Source organism: Rhinopithecus roxellana, chromosome 4 (genome assembly GCF_007565055.1).
Source record: "Rhinopithecus roxellana isolate Shanxi Qingling chromosome 4, ASM756505v1, whole genome shotgun sequence".
Classification (NCBI taxonomy): Eukaryota; Metazoa; Chordata; class Mammalia; order Primates; family Cercopithecidae; genus Rhinopithecus; species Rhinopithecus roxellana.
Genome location: NC_044552.1, coordinates 163,416,274 through 163,436,537, shown reverse-complemented (window position 1 = coordinate 163,436,537; position 20,264 = coordinate 163,416,274). Strand labels below are relative to the sequence as shown.

At 36.5% G+C, this 20,264-nt stretch overlaps 1 protein-coding gene across 1 annotated transcript in view; it reads left to right on the top strand.

The window, feature by feature from the left end:
• The first annotated feature begins 7,953 nt into the window (after positions 1 to 7,953).
• The window catches only part of FRK (fyn related Src family tyrosine kinase), a 115,175-nt gene continuing 102,864 nt past the window's right edge, over positions 7,954 to 20,264 (top strand). Inside the window, exon 1 of the mRNA XM_010358153.2 lies at positions 7,954 to 8,877. Within this exon, the coding sequence (XP_010356455.1) occupies positions 8,534 to 8,877 (344 nt within the window). The 5' untranslated portion in view covers positions 7,954 to 8,533. The remainder of the gene's footprint in view (positions 8,878 to 20,264) is intronic.

Genomic DNA, 20,264 nt, shown 5'->3' with positions numbered 1-20,264 from the left:
AGGTGCAAGCCACCATGCCTGGCCAAATGCACATTTTAAAAATATTTTTCACAGTAATATTGAATAATATTAATCTTTTAATAGGAGTTAACTGCGAGAGAGGCATGACTCTGCTCATCTTGCTTTGCACATAGAGTTTGGAATTAGCCAAGAAACTTGAAGATGAACAGTAAGAACTATGCTGTCATACTGCATATCCTCATGTTCAGTCAGTCCAACCACAAATTTTATATCCAAATTTGGTGAAATATCAAAAGAGAAATGCTAGAGAAAAAAATCCCCAGAGACTTCAGGTGCTTCTACTTTCTGTTATTTTGGGGAACTTTGATAGTGTCTAACAGATTAGAGAGGCTCTGTGGCATTGCTAAAATAATGTTGCTGCTAGGTAGATGTGAATCTTGATTGATGAATTATCTGCTTAATAGGCAAGAACAAATCACCTAGGTAAACCATGGATAACTATATTTTAGGAAAGACTTATCAGCTGCTTCTGGGAGACTGTATATACAAGAATATTCAGTCTTTTTGGAAAGCAAGTTCTCTAATCCCATTTGCGGGTATTGCTAGAACTTTTTTTTCCAGTGTCTTACTGAAATCTAGATATACTATGCCTGTTTTGTGTCTTTGACAGTGCCAAAAATGAAACAAAAAACTTTAAAAAGTTTTTTTTTTTTTAAAGCTGAATTGATATACTTACAAGTAAGGGAACTCAGATCAGTAAAGACATTTACTGAGTAGCTGTGGTTCATTGAGAGTAAAATTCATGGGTTTTCAAATATAGAAATAGGGTTTCATGATTATGCTCCTTAAGTATTGAAAACACACCTTCTGTATAGGAGAGAACGGGTCCAGCATCCCGTGTTGGCTGGATGTTTAATGTAGTCCATCATCATTGGTCAGGAAAACTGCTACGGTTATGAACATTAAGTACGTGGCATGCCAACACCCCTCAAAATTCATGTTCTTCAACAGTTTCAGCTGGTTAGATAGAACCAGTTGTAAAATACAGCATTTGGCTTTGACGTCTTCTAAGTTCTGAAGTAATTAAACAATTTTTTATTTACAATAGTGATTCTATATGAAAAAGGAAATTGAGGTTAATTCGGCATCTTTGTTTTCTTTGTAAGCCCATATTGGCTTCTAATAATCATTGCTTTTCTTTAAATTCCAAGATTTACTCACATATATCTGGTCTTCTTTTTCCAGTCTGAGGATTATACTCTTTGGCCAAGAAAACTAGAATAAATTTAGAATTAAGTTGTTGCCATCTGTTTCACATATTAAAGGCCATCTTTTCATCATCATGATGATCATCGTCATTGTTTTCCTCTGATTATAACTTAAGAGCTCCATATTTCATTTCCTTTCATTCGTTTTAACAGATTCTTGTCATTTCTCCTAGTGTCAGGCTAGTGTTTGGTCCTACAAGAGATGACTAAAAGAGGGATTGGTGAAGGTTAAGATGAAAGAGATGGAGGATCCCAAGGTACCAAGCTGTGTTATAGCCAAAGGAAGTATCTAAATTTTGTCTGGAAGAGAATAAAACATTAAGCTGATGCCAAGACTCTAGTACAAGTGATAAGATGAAATTGTTTGGGATCTGCTTATTTAATGCCATCAGGGAAGATAGCTGAAGCCTGAAAAAGTTTCCATTAAACCTCAGAATAATATACATCCCATCAGCAGCCTCTCAGCAGTAATAACCAGACATTGTCATTCAGCCTTTGGTATAAAATAATCTTTAGAGACATTTCACTCTGTTCTATTATAGAAAACAACAACAACAATAAGACTCTTACAATTAGTATAAGTGGCCCCAACTTTCCTTCTAGAAATAGGAATTTTCCACTGAAATAGCAGTGTCTTTGTATCTACTGCATTTGTAGTGATATTATTTTATCAGTAAAAATATGTTTTTTTGGTATTTTTACCATTATGTAATGATTATTGGTTGTCTATTACAGGTTAAGCTCTAGGGACATAGCAGTGAAGAGGGTAGATGAAGCCTCCATCTCACTGGAACATTTTCTAGTAGAGGAGACTGTACTCAGAAGGCAAATAAATAGAAGACGTAAGTACAGAGTGTGATGAGTGCTGGAAAAAACAAAACAAACAAACAAGCAAAAACCCATAAAAATAGTGACATACTATAGTAGTTCTTTTGGGCTGCTGTAATAAAGTACCAAAGACTGGGTGGCCTAAAACAACAGAATTCTATTTTTCCATAGTTCTGGAGGCTAGAAGTCTGAAATCAAGTTGTCAGCAGTGCCATGGTGTATAGCTAGCCTCTTCTAGCTGCTAGTGTTTGCTGGTGTTCCCTGGCCTGCAGATGCATTACTCTGTTCACACGGCTGGCTTCTCTCTGTGTATCTTTGCAGGTGTTGTTTCTGTGCCTGTCTGTGTCCAAATTTTCCCTTTTTATGAGGACACCTGTCACACTGGATTAGGGCTCACCCTGATGAATTCGTTTTAACTTAATTACCTCTGTAAAGACCCTATTTCTGAATAAGGTCACATTCTGAAGTGCTAAGGGTTAGGATTTCAACATATCCTTTTGGAGGACACAATTCAACCCACGAGACATGCTAAGAGAGAAGCTAAGTTGGGCAATTATGCTACTTTAGACAGAGTGGTTAGGGGTAACCTTTTTAATGATATGTTATTTAGATTGAGAACAGAAAGATCCATCCAAATGAAGAATCTGGACAAGAATGTTGTTGATTAGAAGAATAGTGAGAAAGAATCCATGGTCAGAAAAAAGGGCTTGGCTGTTGCCTTGCTGAACAGAAAGGTAGCCACTGTGGCTGGACCATGGAGAGCCAGAAGAGTGGTGTAAGATGGAGGGAAGGGACAGGCTGGAGACAGCCCCAGCAGAGCCTTGTTCCCAAAGATAAGGAATTTGGAATTCATAAGTGCAATGGGAAGCTATTGAAAAACACATATCTGATTGATATTTTACAAAGATTATTTTGGCTGCCATTTGGAGAATAGGTTGCTGTATTAGGATTCTCTAGGGGCAGAACTAATAGGATACACACACACACACACATATGTGTATGTGTGTATATATATATAAAGGGGAGTTTATTAAGTATTAACTTACATGATCACAAGTTCCCACAATTGGCTGTCTGTAAACTTGAGGAGCAAGGAGAGCCAGTGTGAGTCCCAAAACTAAAGAACTCAGAGTCCAATGGTCGAGGCAGGAAGCATCCAGCGCAGGAGAAAGATGTAGGCTGGGTAGGCCAGTCTCGCTTTTTCACGTTTTTCTGCCTGCTTTTTATTTGCTGGCAGCCAATTAGGTGATGCCCAACAGATTAAGGGTGGGTCTGCCTTCCCCAGCCCACTGATTCAAACCTTAGTCTCCTTTGGCAACACCCTCACAGACACACCCAGGATCAATACTTTGCATCCTTCAATCCAATCAAGTTGACATTCAGTATTAAACATCACAATTGCAATCGAACAAGAGTGAAAGTAGGGAGAGTTCCTATGCATATGTCAGATTCTAGATTTTCCTTATGATACAGAGAAATATAAGATATATTTCTCTGCCTAGGATATAATCCTCTTTTCTGTGTGTGGGGGAATATGTCACTGTGTGAGTTGGGGAGACAGAGTCCAATTTTCCTTTATGATCGCTCTCTCCAAGGCCTAGTGCTGAGGCCTAGCAGGAGTTGGGGATGATTAATTTGTCCTACTATAAAACTGAATAGCTGTGGGATTTTCTGTAGCAGTATTCAGCATACCAGGTATAGGAGTATGGTTCAATTCATTTAATATTGTGTATATTAGGAGTGGGGATTGTGGGAGCTAGACAATTCAAGGAAGACAGAAGTGATTTTTTGACTGGAATGGTTAAGGATGGTCTAAGGAGGTGAGGGATTTTTATTCAGACCTTGAAATGCAGGCAGGAGTAAGTAGACTTACTGGGATGGGAAGTTAGCAGTGGAAAGAATACTGAGTAAAAGAATGGCAAAGGATACAGGATCAGATGTGGGAGCAGATGAGGCATATGGGAGATCTAATAAACCAGTCTGGCTAACATAAAGCCATAATGGAGGGGATGTTGAAAGGGTACATCTGATAAAGTTTGGATAAAGTACAAATTCCTTAGCCTTGAATTCTAAGTCATATCTTCCAGGCAATGAGGATCTGTTGAAGGGTATTCTGTAGGAGAGTGATTAAGATTAATGTGGTGGCTATAAGAACGAGAAGAAAATTGACTCCAGGCAGGAAAACTGGTTTAGGAGGCTGGCAAAGGAATCTAACATTCAGGGAACAATAAGAGAGGAAAGAAAGGGACTGAGAAGCAATAGACAGAATGTATTCTCTCCTCTGTGCTTCTGGCTCTTTTCACACTATAGAACTTTCACTCTCAATCATGAATATTCACATAAATGTTTATCTCTCCCCAGTGGCTTCTTCCTCCCTCCCTCTATTTCCTCCCCGCTTTTATCTCTGTCTCTTCCACACTGTTTCTTTTTATTTCTGTGTTAATTATTTAATTCATCAAATACTTATTATTTACATGATGAACATTGTACAAGACACTAAAGGTTCAGAGAAGGGAATTCTATTCTCCTTGGAAAACAAATAAGGAACCAAGAAGGGCTCAGCAACAAACCAAGTAGAAGTTTCTGCCAGAATTTAGGGGTGCACAGAGGCCTTTCATCTATTATGACAGAGAAGGCGATGCATGAACCCAACCTGAAAAATGTCAAGGAAGTCATCAGGGGAGAAGGTAGAGGAGGATGCAGAGGTACAGCAGGGAAGAGGACCTCAGAAACTGCTGGTCATTTGCACACTATGTCACAGGACCTGTGTGCAGGAGTGATGAACCGTGATTGGAGAAGTTAGCAGGGCCTTGTGTGTCATGCTGTAAAACTAAGGTTTATTCCAAATGTGTTGGAGGTTCTTCCAGAATTTTACATAGAATAATAATATCAGATATTTTTAGCGTCAGCAAAACTGAGGATTTATATACTGCCAGGCTCTGGAGTCAGATTGAGAACAGAATGTTACTCATGGTTAGCCACTTGGTGGCTCTGTGACCTGGGACAAATTACCTAGCCTCTCGGTCTCAGTTTCTTCTCTAAAATACTTTTTTTTTTTTTTTTTTTTAATACTACCTTCTTTGTAGGCCTTGTTTTTTATTTGGTGAGAATTAAATGATATATTATTTGTAACATTCTCTTATTTTTACCTGATATTGACAAACTATTACTGTATATTTTATGGGGTACAAAGTAATGCTGTGATACATGTATACAGTATAGAATGATTGAATCAAGCTAATTAACATATCCATGGTCTCGAATGGAATACTTATCATTTATTCCTCCTGTCTAACTGAAACATTGTAGCCCTCAGCCAACATCTCCCCATTCCCCTGATTCCCCAGCTTCTGGTAACCATCATTCTGCTCTCTGCTTCTATGTGTTGGATTTTTTTTAGCTTCCACCTATAAGTCAGAACATGCAGTATTTGCCTCCATGTCTGGTTTATTTCATTAGCACAAAGTCCTTCAGGTTCATTCACATTGTCACATATGACAAGATTCCTTCTTCTCCTTCTTCTTTGAGGCTGAATAGAATTCCAATGTGTATATATGCCATATTTTCTTGTCCATTCATCGATTGATGAACGCTTAGATTGATTCCATAACTTGCCTATTGTGAATAGTGCTGCAATAAACATAGGAGTTCAATATCTCCCAGGCTTCCTGATTTCAAATCTTTTGGATACATACCCTGGAGTAGAATTCCTGGATCTTATTTCTAACATTCTTAGTACAGTGCCTGGCACATAGAAAGCTTTCCAAACAGATATTTACTTTTACTAGTAATGACTAGGAATGTCTTATCACCTCAGTCATTGTTACTATTATAAAAACTGCTTTATAAACTATTATGAACACCACTCATCTTGGTGTGCAGGAACAGCCAGAGGCAGGAATAAGCTGGAGGAAGGGAGATCAGTTAGGAGGCCTCTGGAGTAATTTAGGAAAGAATATTCTGTTTTCTGTCTGGTGCCCAGCTGTCACTCAGAAGGAGCTTAAAAAAAAGTTTGTGGAATAAATGAAAAGGAAGACTGAGCAGAATTCAGTGATTGATTAGCTCAAAGAAACCAGGGAGCAAATAAAAGATGACTGCAAGACTTTGAGATTGGGTGACTGGAGGATTCTGGTACTATCGACACAAAGAAACCCTCTCTCTTTCCACCCCTTGGCTCTGCGTTCTCAGGCCATTGCTCACCTGACATCTTTGGATGGTTGGCCGCTTTTTGAATTTCACTCACTTGCTCAATGACTGTGGTGTGCAGGTCTGCTGCTTTGTCTTTCTCCAGAATGCCTTGTCATAACCATAGCAAAGGCATATCCGAATTTAGAACTCCCACAATTCAAAAATCGAAAACCCTACTTACAAATTGGGTTTCAATACATCTCTCAGGTTGCTTCCAGATCTTTTTTTCTTTTTTTTTTCATTTTTAAATCATGTAGATGTCTCAGGAAAGACTTCAGCATGTGTGCCTCTGTCAGGGGCACTAATAAAATCCTATGCTTTTACATCCATTATTGTATTTGGAACAAAATGTCCTTTATGGTCATTTGATATTATATATTTTCTGTTTTGTATATAATATAAAATTACATATACATTCTATTTTAGGTCTCATCTCATTAAAAAACAAAACAACAACAGCAACAACAAAAACTGGGCTCAGCTTTTGGCTTTTCTACTTCTGTCAACTTGTTATTTGTACTCTGACTCCAAAGACGATTGGAGAAACTTGGGAGCATAACACAAGATTTTATTTTTACCAATTGATCTGTCCAGTGCTATGGACTGATTTTTGCACAAAGTAATAGCAGGTTGGGCTGATGCCATGGTTCTCTGATTTTCTTTCTTTCTTTTTCTTGAGTTTGATTATTCTGATTACTAAATGCCTTGCAATTTGACAAAGAACAGAAGTTACGAGCTTGTACTAGGAATAGGTTAGCCAGGTTCAAGGAACTCACAACATTTAGAAAGATTGTTTTTAAGGAAGAAATTTAAAAAAAAAAATCTTATAGGGAAATCAGTGACATATCATAAACAAGTTTGCAATGCTGTCTACTAGTATAAATGACTGCCAGACTCATTGTCCAGCTGTTTTTGTGATCCAGGGCACATATTTGCGAGACAGCTGCCCTGAACTAGGGAAGGTCAAGCAAAACCCACTGCCTGTCTAGAGATGGCTGTCCTGATGTCAGTCTCATTAGTTCCTGAGTCCTTGCCAAGGAAGCTAGCAAGAACTAGTATAGATCTGGAGGTCAAAGTTTAGCAGAAAGAGTCCCCACAGCAGTGCTCAAAGAGCACTCTGCCCTACTCTTTTTTTCTCTACTGGTCACCTAGTTGGTGTGGTGTGGTGTGTGTGTGTGTGTGTGTGTGTGTGTGTGTGTGTGTGTGTGTTTCCAAAATAGTACTTGAAGGATAGGAAATTAAATGTCTGTGGGAAAAAGCAACGTTTTGGGTTCTCAGCGTTTTAGTCAGCTGCTTTCTTACTTTTCCAGACTGTGACTATTCTTTGAAGCTATTAAAATCTATTCTTGGTAATGAGAAAAGGGAGTGACTTGATGGTTCTTTTCCAATTGCTCTGTGTCTAACAAGAAATACCTAAATAATTTGCCGTTTTAAATTTCCCCTAGTGGTGGCAAAACAATTCTACTCCTATTTGTGGGGGAAAAAAATCTCTGCCGTGAATTTCAGTGTTGGGAACATAGCAAGACAAAAAGCTACCTGGGCTAGCCTGTTTCTCCAGGATGAAACAAAAGGAATATAGATTTTGGTGGCTGCTTTAACAGTTTGGTAAAGGATCTGGTCTATCTTGGGTGTGGGAGATGGGAGGGGTAAAGAAGTCAGAATCCCATTTAGATCACAGAAAGAAACCAGGAAGTAAGGGGAAATTATTACAGTCTGTTCATAGCTCAGAATGTTAAAGGCAACAACCTCTGCTGGTTGGTTATTCATTAGCAAAAAGGAGAGAGCCGTCCAGATCCGGACTGGTCCAAAGACAGGAGCAGACTTGAAACAGGGAGAGAGCTCCTGGCGAAAGCAAGATGTGGAGGTTTTACCAGGGGTTAGTAGCTTCCTCTTGCTAACTTTTTATTGGGACAAAAGGCAAGATGGCACCATTCTGTTCTCAGATATTTGTCTAAATAAAGCCCTTTTAATTTTATTTTATTTTTGCTGTGGGATTCTTAAGCAGATACGAAGAAAAGACACCTTCCTACTGAGCAGCTGCCCAGCTCCTGCTCAGTTTTGCTTGGGAGTAGCAGCTCCGGCTACAGAGAGCAAGCCGGTAAGTCTCTCCAGGTAGGACTTGCTGCAACCCAGCTGCTGGACTGATTTGAAATGGGACTTTGCATACTCTCCAAAGTATGGTGAGTTGGTGCTGACTTCAAAGTTGCCTGGTGAAGGAAGAGAAGGTGGATCGCAGAGACTAAGGGGAGAAGGAGAAGCCCTGCTCCTCTTCTCCCCACCAAGGCACAATGAGCAACATCTGTCAGAGGCTCTGGGAGTACCTAGAACCCTATCTCCCCTGCTTGTCGACGGAGGCAGACAAGTCAACGGTGATTGAAAATCCAGGGGCGCATTGCTCTCCCCAGTCACAGAGGCATGGCCACTACTTTGTGGCTTTGTTTGATTACCAGGCTCGGACTGCTGAGGATCTGAGCTTCCGGGCAGGTGACAAACTTCAAGTTCTGGACACTTCTCATGAGGGCTGGTGGTTTGCCAGACACTTGGAGAAAAGGCGAGATGGCTCCAGTCAGCAACTACAGGGCTATATTCCTTCTAACTACGTGGCTGAGGACAGAAGCCTACAGGCAGAGCCGTGAGTAGTACAAACTTCTATTTAATTTCTGAACTGTCTGAGGGCTGGGTAATGAGCTTTCCTTTCTACTTCTCTACAACCCCCTAATGCCCAAAGAGATGAGGAAAGTATGAGGAAGTACTGGCAAGAAACCACTAATTGAAACACACCTCCCCTGCTGAGTGAGAGTGAAACTGGTGGGTAATTGTTGTTGAGATGACTTCAATTACAGTATGTACACACACAGGCCCAGGGTGTATTTTCAACATTAAACAAACGATGTGTTTAATACTCTTACCTTCTTTTTGGCTGTGAAATAACTCGTGCCTCACTTTAACAACAAAATTGCATTTTGTTTGAAGGTAAATTATAGGACTTCCCTTAAGGATGCTCTCAAATCTAAACTTCAGATCCTTTTCTTAAAAAAACTTTTGAAACATTCCAGGGTAATATATCAACTCTAGCCCTAGCTCTCATCCTAATCCCTTTCATTCTGATGGGAATGCACAGGGCTAACGTAGAAGATAACACTTAGAAGATACTAATGTTCTCAGTGAAATCATGATATAGACTTTTTTTTTTTAAATTCCCAGGTCCTAAGATATGCTACCCAAATTGTGCTATCTTTTTGTTTTTATTATGATTAGAAACTGGCCAGCTACAGACATTTACTAAGTTTTGATAGGAAAAATGACAACATCTCCTTAGAAGAGGAGATAAAGACTTTATCGTGGTATTTGAATGAAATATGAATTATAGTGGAACAAAAGAGGAAAGTTTTTACGTACTTATTCACTCATCCATCCATCCATCCGTCCGTCCATCCATCCATCCATCCATCCATCCATCCATCCATCCATCCACGCATCCATCCATCCACCTACCACCCCTCCAAGTGCCAGGCATAGACAGTAACGGACTGAGTCGGGGAGGGTAAAGGAGGTTATTCTAGTGGTGACTGAACACAAAGTGAATAAAGCATAGTCTTGACAATGTATACTTGGGGTCTGGTGGGAAGCAAATGGAGACTCTTATTGGTCCTGATCTCATTGCTGCCTGGATCCAGTGAAACCTTAGACTGGGAATGTCTCTCAGAAAATGGACTCATTTTATAGAATGGTTTCTTAATAGGGAAACCATTGGAGATTCTCTTATGTTCTCATGTAAGTGTTTCTTACTTTTATGTGACAATCCCTTACTGGTCCAGGGAATAAAATAATAATAAATAGCCATAGAGCATTGTTGCTACTTTCCAAACTCATGCGTCACATATGAAGGGAGGTTGGATGATTTTTGATTTTTGAGATTCTTTTCAACACCAAGAGCCTATAAATGTTTAGAAGGATCTTAATTTATGCTTAAATAGAAAGGAATTGAAATATACTTTTGATGAATGGAATTGATCAGTTATCAAGTGGGAAAATCACCTGTATGAACATTTGCTTTCTGTTATAATTTACAGGAAATATCTTTATACATTGGATACACTTATGTGCATTTATGTGTTTTCACTACTATATGATTTCTATGTCCTATATGGCATTATGCATATTTTATATTTGGCATAATATGTATAGAATAATAATATATTATTATTATATATTAATATATAAATATTTAATATTAATTAATTATTATATATTAATATATAAATATTTTATATTTAGCATAACATGTATATAATAATAAATATATATTATTATTATTAATGTTTCATGCCTTGAATTCATAATCTGTTAGTTTTAAATATATTCAACTCATATAACTACTTAGGACCTCAATTTCCTCATCTGCAACTCCCTGGGGTTGCCAAGACCAGTGGATTTCCTGACTATCTGGAAACAGGAGCTCTTATGTTCATATGTAGTGGTTCAGTTACATTCATGCTTGACTGTATGAGAAATGCTGAGGAAAGCAAATTGACTGAAACAAGTCAAGCAATCCGAAGGTATCATATTCTGGGTAAAAGGCTTAAGAGCAGTGTTCTTATTAATTTAGATTTTCCTTGCGTACAAACACAAAATAAAGCAACTAAATTATTATGGCTATTTTTGATTCTCAGAGCCACTTATAGCCAATATTTTTTCCCTCTGCACATTACCTTGACCTTTCTTCTTGGAATTGGTTCTCAGCAGCATTCCTACTTGTCACTACCATTCTAGATCTCTGTAGTTAGCTTTCCTCGGGATCTTCACATCACTGGAATAAAAACATGATGCCCAAAAGATGCTGATACTCTGCCTCCTGGCTGGAACAGGCTACTTCTTTTCTTTTAAGTGCACACCACGGTCTTCACCTGTGAACCTAGCTTACTTCTGAAGTTTCTTGTCACCAGAAGGCAAAATTGCTTCAATACTCCTAGTGCAAGTAGCTGTAGCTTCTAGAATTCCCCTCCATCTCAAATAGAAGCGATTTTTACTGAACAGCCTTCTGTGTGAGCGTGCCCAAGTGGCTCACACAGTACTTTAATACTTGAAATATTATACATAAACACCTTATTTTAATATTTTTCTTCAGTGAATTTTTTCAAAAGTGTATTTTTTTCTCATGAATGTGCAAATTAATGTAATTTTTTAAAATCATGAGCTCAGTACATAGACTTAAGGAAACATTGTTGTTTATATCCACATATATGGGATGAGTAGGCAATGGGAAACCAATGAAAGCTGTCGTCTAATTCCTAATTAGACCAGTTTAATGCAACGTATGTTAGTATTTGTGTTTTTATGTCTTTATTCTTGACTTGGATCTATAAGAAAAAACTACAAATATTTCTGGAGTTATTGGTGCCAGGGAAAATTAGTTTAAGGCTTTAGTTTGCAGTTTATTTGTTTTCTTTATACTTGGAAGTAGAGATGTTGAAAAACAAACTTGTTTAAAAAGTCTAATTTACTAATTCTTACTCCACTTAGAAATGCTTTTCACCTTTACTGAATATCTTACACTAAGTGATACAGTAAACCGAATCTTGAAGATTTATTTTGTCTTTATGAAGAATCATTGAATTTATCTTATCTTCAACTTGAATTTATTCCTAGCTCATTTTAGAGATGAGTCTTTTCCTTCAACATCTTCGATGTGAAATCCCTCGAAAACCTTATCCTTAAGGTCTTATTAATCAGAACTTTCTTTAATATTTTATTCATGGTGTTTTTAAGGATATAAAGTTCACATAAAAATAATCATGTGGAAATAACATATAAATATTAGAACCAAAAGTCATGGCTTTAAATTTCATTGCTTTAATTATAAAAAATTCAAATATTACAAAATATTGATAAAAAGCAAAATGATCAGCAACAATATTACACGCAGCATCATTTATCAGCAAAGAGTTTAAAAAGTTTTTTGCCTAAGGAGGATCACCTGAGTCCAGGAGTTCAAGACCAGACTGAACAACATAGTGAGACCCAGTCTCTAAAAAAAATTAAAAAATTAACTAAGCATGGTGGCACAAACCTGTAGTCCCAGCTACTCGAGAGAGTGAGACTGGGGCAGGAAGATTGCTTGAACCTGGGAGGTTGAGGCTGCAGAGAGCTATGGTTGTGCCACTGCACTCCAGCCTGGGTGACAGAGCAAGACCCTATCTCGAACCCCCCCGCACCAAAAAACAAAAACAAAAACAAAAAAACCAAAATGAACAGTTGTTTGCTTAATTGTTTAAGTGTACCTTAGGTGTTCTCTAACATACTTTTGTGTTCAATTGAACTAGGATCAGAGATGAGATCCGTTTAATCTCCCAGAAAGGGGATTGGTAGGAGGGGAATAGGGTGGACATAACCACATAAGCCAACCACTGATGATTTCTGCTTTGCCAACTTGACCACGCAAGCCAAGGGCAGCAGTTGAGATAACTGATTTGACTCCCCTTTGGATGTTAAGTTTAAGTTATGATAACAACAATGAAATGTGCTGCTGAACTTCTGACTCCATACGCTTCTCAAAGACATAAATGAAGGTTCTATTAAGAAAATTAGATCACTAGAATGATCTCTAAAGTTTGTTGTTTATTAAGCTCCACATTTTTCTAGGTCATATTCTTATGTATGTTCTTACTTGTGAATCAATAATTTTGTCTTAAGTCCATTCTATAGGCCTAGTATTGTGCTAAGTGAATGACTCAGCAAAGTCAGAGGAATTAGTATTTGCTTTGTTTATATATAAAATTTGGCTTTATGTTAAGAAATATTTCCACACTTATATGTGAAACAATAAAGGTCATGAAGTTTATTTCTGCCTCCTAAATTTGAGGATGGCATACCTTCGTGGGTAGGGCTAGAGGAGCCACCCATACTGACCTACAATGGTGTCTTTGTATCTCTTGTTAGCCCTTTAGCAGGGGAAGAAGCAAAGTACTGGATTTTGTAGAAAGTTTTTCTTCTCCTGTTATTACTGTGAAAGGTAGATAATTTCCAATTTCTTATCTATTCATCATTTCAGTGGCTTCCTTGAAAAAGAAAGCAATAATAAATATTTGTAACTTGTAGTTTTGTTGGTAGTTTATAATTATGGGATAAAAATGTTAGAATGTTCTGAAGTATAAAAGTAATAGGATTTTCCTCCTTGTATTTAGGCCATATTTTCCTACTTGCATTCCTCTTTAGTGTGTCAGACTAGAGTTCTTTGAAGATTTTATCTAACCTATGATGATTGCCATTGTCGGGCTTGAAGAAAGCAGCATGGCAAAATAAAGTGGTATATTCTTGGAAAGATTTTTATATCACTGTTTTAAAATAGAGTGAGGCTTTGCTATTTTGTCATTTGAATACTGTGGAATTTGATAATTATTGAATACAAATTGTACATAGTGTTTCTAATCATTTTCAACTTAAATGTCAGCAGATTTCTTTCTCCGCTGGGATATGAGACCAGCTTTTGAATCTTAACTTAATTATAGGTATAGAAACAATGTGGTTTAAAAATTAACATTACCCTTAATATGTTTTAAAAGTCATCAGAATATTCATAATCCACTCGACATATAGATGTTATCTACTTTGAGAAGTTTGAATCATTAAAAATCACCTGTGTGCAATCAATTCCACAATTGTTCTTTATCTAGATCATTTATTGTGTTCCCTTTGTGTAAGTTTTCAAGGAAGACTAAATGCCCATGTGTCAAAATGAAAATAGTACCTAGTAACAAATGCCTGAAAATAATGCCTGGCATTTCTGGGTTCTGTCCTCTAAGACAAAGTATACTTACTACAATTTTAGAAACTAAATAAAAAGAGATTTATATATATAAATAAAGTAAAATACATTATAAATATACTATAAATATACTATATAAATATATATACTATATAATATACTATATAAATATATATATACTATATAATATACTACATAAATATATATATACTATAAAAATATATATAAATATACTATAAATATCCAACTATGGTTGTCTATCAAGTGTTTTGGATGAATCAAGATAAAAATTTTAGCACAAATCATTTAAGTCAACCAAAAGCATATTTAAATGCCATGAGATTAATTAGCATTACTGTCCCCATCCTTTGAGTTATTTTTCATCATATGTTATTTATGATGATGTAAAATAAGAATATGACAAATACGTTTTTAAAATAATTTATCAAAAAATTTCATCTCAGGTATAATATTATATGACTTTTCATGTTAATATAATTGTACTGTTTATGTTAATATCACTCTAACTCAATTTGTTAAATAAATTTTTGCATAAATTGCCACTATTTTAAGAAAATAATAATTAACTACTAAGTTAGAATATATTTTATAAAAATAATAGCAAAATCATAGATGTGAAGAAAAGAGCAACCAATTCAACTATGTTAAAATCCCAGTTGAAGTTTAATTAATAGCTGTGTAAAGTAATTAATAGCAGTAAAACTTGATTACGTGCATCTCAAAGTACCTTTGAGAACCAATGAAGTGACACAGTATGGCATCATTAAAATGAGTTAGGAGTCTTTTCTAGGAAAAGTAGCAACATGGATAATACTTCAAAAGTTCCAATTGCAATATGTCATTCAGAAACACTCTCTCTTTAGTAAAAGTATTGATTAGTTTTGCTTTTCAGGTTTTCTACAAATTACTAGCAACGGAAAAAATTTTATGTGAGTGAAATAAATCATTAACTACTGAGCTCCAGTCTTAAAGATTAGAACCCAAATTTTAACTTGATCAGATTTATTCTTTGAGAAGAAAATGTTCTATTGGATTCAAATTGGTTTACTTTTTTTTTCAAATGAATTAATTTAAATCCATGGTTTGTCTCTGCAGATACATCCTAGTGTTGCTTTTTGATGAATAGAAGTCAGGAATCTCACCAAACTGACACTGTCAAAGTAGACACAACCTTCCATACAGTAAAGTAGGACTAAATTCTGTTAGCAGCTACTATATATGCTGTGTACTTTCATTGCTCTTGTTAATGTAGCTCTTGAGGCTATCAAAAGAGGAAAAACAAACAAAACTTTGCCTCAATTAATTCTTGTTGCAGCTCAGAAAGTTCCCTTCAGATTTTTTAATGATCAATACAACCGTGAGAATCTGTATGGACAATATAAATCAGAGCAGTCTTTGGGTTCTTCTGCTGAATGTTTCAACTAGGTCCAAACAGTGGTATAGAGTTTTACTGAAATATAATGCTTGTTACCCTTTTTGACCTAGCCTATGTTATGCCTAAGAACATAAAATAAAGGCTCAGATGATCTAGATTTGAATTTGACTCTCTAATGTCTTAGCTGTGTGAGTCTGAGCAAATTACTTGACCCCTCTGCCTCAGTTTCTCATCTGTTAAATAGGAATCACAGTGACACCTATCTTATAGGATCGTTATGTGATATAAATGAGACTGTGCAGAAAGGGTGCACTGTAGAGAACCTGACACACAGTAAGGTTTAATAAATATTATGTTTCATTTAGTTGGCAGCTCCTCTTTTACTTCTGTCTAAATGGATCATACTTTACACCCCCATTCTAGTCTGAGCTCACAATGTTCTTTCCCTATAACAGATATCCTGCACATTGAGTGTCTTTCAGTCTTCGACAGTTCTGCACCCTCCCTCACCTGCAGCCTTGGTCTTCAGATGGGCTATTCTCTCTGCCTGTAACCCTCTCCTTCCTCTTTTTTTTCCTGACCAGCTTAACTTATCCTTCAAGTCTCACCTTATTTGTTCCTCCCTCCCCAAGCCTTTCCTGACATACTAGACTACATTAGGTGTTCCTGCCTAGAGTTGTTAGCACCCTTTGTCATTACTGCTAATTTGTTTTCTGCAGTGCTATAAACTATGGATGTGGGTAGTGGAAAGGTGAGCAATTGCTCCTCCCAGAGCTTAGTGTGATACCTAAGAATAGTAAGCACTGATTGGGTAGATGAATAACTAAATGAATGATTGCTTATCTACAAATCTCAGGTCTTTTTTAAAGAGCAGCCCACAGAGCCACCTCTTCTTTAACTGTTCCCTCTGAATTGCATTTTTACCTACCAGAAAATTCTACATTAAAGGCATATTTTTTATTCATTTCTCAATGAAATTGCTCACGCCTTAATTTTTGGTTAGACTCACAGTCATAAAAGCATAATTCCCAGGTTCTCAGAAACTAGTTGCTCTAATCCACCCCGGGGAGAAAATACTTAAGGGTCATAGACCAATTCAAATATTCTTTGTAATGTAGACTGAATATCAAGTCAGGAACAGACTGTAAATCTCATTGACATGGCATCTAAAAATCACATATACACATATTAAACCATACTATGGTTATATTTAAAGTAGAGGATTTACTGGCCAGAGCTTTTAAATGGCCAGCAAATCTAAATCCAATTTACAGAATTAATGTTGTGGGGCCAGACTTGTAATTTCAGTTTTTATGCTCAATATACATAATTTCTTATTATTATGTATATGAAATATTTTTCAGCTTACATAAGCTGAAAGCCTGACTCTTTACTGAATATTAATAGTTTTTACTGTATATTCTAACATTACCAAAAAATAATTTTATCTTTTTTTTTACTAGTTTTCTCACTAATTAACTACTAATTTCTCTGCAGCATTCTCTGACTCCCATTTTAAATATGGGTTCTTAGCTCTTCTTAGCATTGAAAAGATTGAGCCAGTTTCCCTAGGGAAGGTAGTTATACAGATTAATAGCAGTTTTAATGATATTGCAGGGTTCCTTACAGCTATTTTCCTAAAGACTGAAACTTTAGTATTAGTTTATATGGCTGTTCCCTTGAAGATTAATGTAACAGAAGAAATTTGCTAAAATGCATAGATGCAAATGTAGATCATATACTCTGGATCACCTACTTTTCTGCTTATTTGGCTAAATTCAGATACTGTCATAGACTGTCCCTTGTGTAATAAATATCTTTCTGTCATGATGCCATTTTTTTCTACAAAGATTTTTAGTTGAATATTTTTCTATTTACCAATTGAGTTGATTGCATGTCAGATTCTTTAATTTTTTAATGTCTTTTTAATATTCAGATGGCACGTTTTATAGTGCCTTTAAATTCAGACTAAATTCTCAATCAAATACTTTTTTCATGATTTCTGTGCCTTTTTATGGGTAAAATAAAAATGCAATTCAATAAATTAATAGGAACTTTTGAACTTTATACTAGGTATCTTACTTGAAAGGCATTTAGAATACTATTTCACAGTAAATATTCCTGTTAACACAAATGTTGCATACCACATTGGCAGCATGATTTGGATGATTCAGAAGAATCCCATTTTAAGGTTCCTCTAAAAGGCCAGTATTGTCGATAGATATAAGGTAACTGTAATGCTAGTTTGATCTCACATATATCTTTTTACCATTTCTGAATAATGATTAATTCTGACATACCAAGACGCCACCCTGCAACTTCCAGCATTGTGCTGCCTGCAAAGTCACTGCTAGAGCATAGTTTCTTGATACTCCCAGTTGCACATCTGAGAAGCAGGATTCGGGACACTTTCTCCAGTGTCTTTTTACCATTTCTGGTCATTGAAGAAAATAGTTTCTATGAGATTCAGTTATCCATTCAACAAACTTTTTGTGTGTATTTACTCTATTAAAGACATTGTTTTTGTATAGTGGGAGACATGAAAATTGATAAGACAATGCTATTCTCCAGAGAATTTTACAGTTTCAGCAGGTAAGATTAGCAAGCCAAGAATGTTGTGACAATGCCCTTTGTCAAAAGTGCATCAGGAACACATCTGTAGTGTTTTATTATTCATTGCAGGGAAGGAGAACACACACATTGAGAAGAGTAGAGCACCTCAGTAAGAAGGTGTTAGATAGGACCCACTATTAGATCTGGAGATGTGACTTTGGGGAGATTTTAAGGAAGCAGGCATTGCTTTGTTTTGGATACTGTTAAGAAATGGGAATAACTGTATAATTAGGTATTTAATAAATCTTATTGAGAAAGATGGAAGACTAGTTTGGGACTAAAGCTAGAATTGGTCAAGAAACATCAGTCACTCAGGTTAGCCAAGATAAGTAGATGTTTGGTCATTCTTTAGGATGGACAATATCCATGTTTTTGTGGGTGTTGAGACTTGATTATGGAGTGATCTGATCTTGTTTTTGTCTCAATCCATCATAGTCACGGCGTGGCCTTGTCTGAAGTTGATGTTTTGTAAGATTGTTTACATTCAACAGAAGACAGCAAGGTCCAGCCGTAAGTGCTAGTCTAGGTCCAGGATGTCAAGAGCTAATTCTCATTTCCTCAGTTAGCATAGACAGATACTGATAAATGCCATGAGTATCACAAACTGTCTGCCATGTAGTATGCACGTAAAAAACAATGCTCAACTCATGAATGAAGACACAAATAGTTGGAAGAATGAGTGCAGAAATAGAAGAGATCAGTCCTGATTTGGGGGAAATCATACCTTCCTTTCAGGGTTCAGCTCATATGACCCTTTTCCTAAAAGTTTTCTAAGCTTCATGGAAAGAATTCATAATTTGTTTTGTTTTCTCATGATTTTGTATTTATTGTTAGTGCAGCAATGGTCACTGACAACTGACATTTACTGAGAGCTTGCCATTATGTTACCTACCATACAAATAACTTCACTTGCATTGTCTTACATCATAATCCTATGAGAGATGCTTTTATTACCCCCATTTGCAGATGAGGAGACTGAAGCTGAAAGAGTTTAAGTAAACTGCTTAAGTCTACACAACTAGTAGATGATGGAAGTGAGATTTATCTGGTTGCTCTCAGAGCCTGTACTTTTATCATATAACAGCTAGCTATAAAAATTCTGTCTTATGAGGCTGAAAAGTCTTTGATTGCCTGGGAAACTATGCAAGACTGTTTGTGCCCCAGAGAATTTATAATCTCAGAAAGTGAGATTATCTATTTTCTCCTGAGATTGTAAATTTCCTGAAGCAGAAAGACTGTCTTATTTAGTTTTACTCAATGCTTACCGAACTGAATTTCTAAAAGCTTAGAGAGATGAACAATTCAATACAACTCCTTGAATAATATACAGGAGGGAAAGTAAAAGTGTATTCAGGGAATGACAAGTTGTAGAGTTTAGTTGAAGCATTCATGGAGAAGAGCAATGGGAAGCAAATCTGGAAAAATAGCCAGGAACAAGTTTTGGAAAAGAGCATGTATGATAGTTTAAAGAGTGGGTTTTATCTAATGCGAAATAGAAATAGATAGAAAGCAGGGCTTTGAAAAGACTATGAGGAGGTAGGAATGGATTAGAGAAGAGATAAGCTAGTTATAGAAGTATTGAGAAATTATTTCAAAGGTCCATGGCATGAGATTATAAGGGCTTAATTTTAATTTGTGGTACTGTTAAAAAAAAAAAAAAAAAAAAAAACAGAAGTGTAGGGATGTGAACAATCCCAAGAATGAAGAATCAAGAAGACTTAAGGGGAAGAAAATGACATTTTTGAAAACATTCAATGTGCTAAGCATACAAAACTAATTTAATCCTTCTAATAGCTCTGCAAGTCAAATTTTCTTATCACTGTTTTTAGGGTAGGGAAATTAAAGCTAAAATTTAAATAAATTAATGTATTCTTATTTGGTAAATAGTAGAAGTAAAACTACAAATTAGATGTAGAAGAAGAGAGGAAAAAGAGACTGACATAAAAAATATGTACATTGGGGGCTCAGCTCAATGGCTCACGCCTGTGATCTCAGTACTTTTGGAGGCTGAGATGGGAAGACCACTTGAGCCCAGGAGTTTGAGACCAGCCTGAGCAACATGGCGAGACCTCATCGCTACAAAATTACAAAAATTACCTGGGCCTGGTGGCGCTCACCTGTAATCCCAGCTACTCAGGAGGCTGAGGTGGGAGGATCCCTTGAGCTGAGAGGTCAAGGCTACCGTGAGCTGGCATCATACCACTGCACTACAGCCTAGGTGAAAGAGCAAGACCCTGTCTCAAAA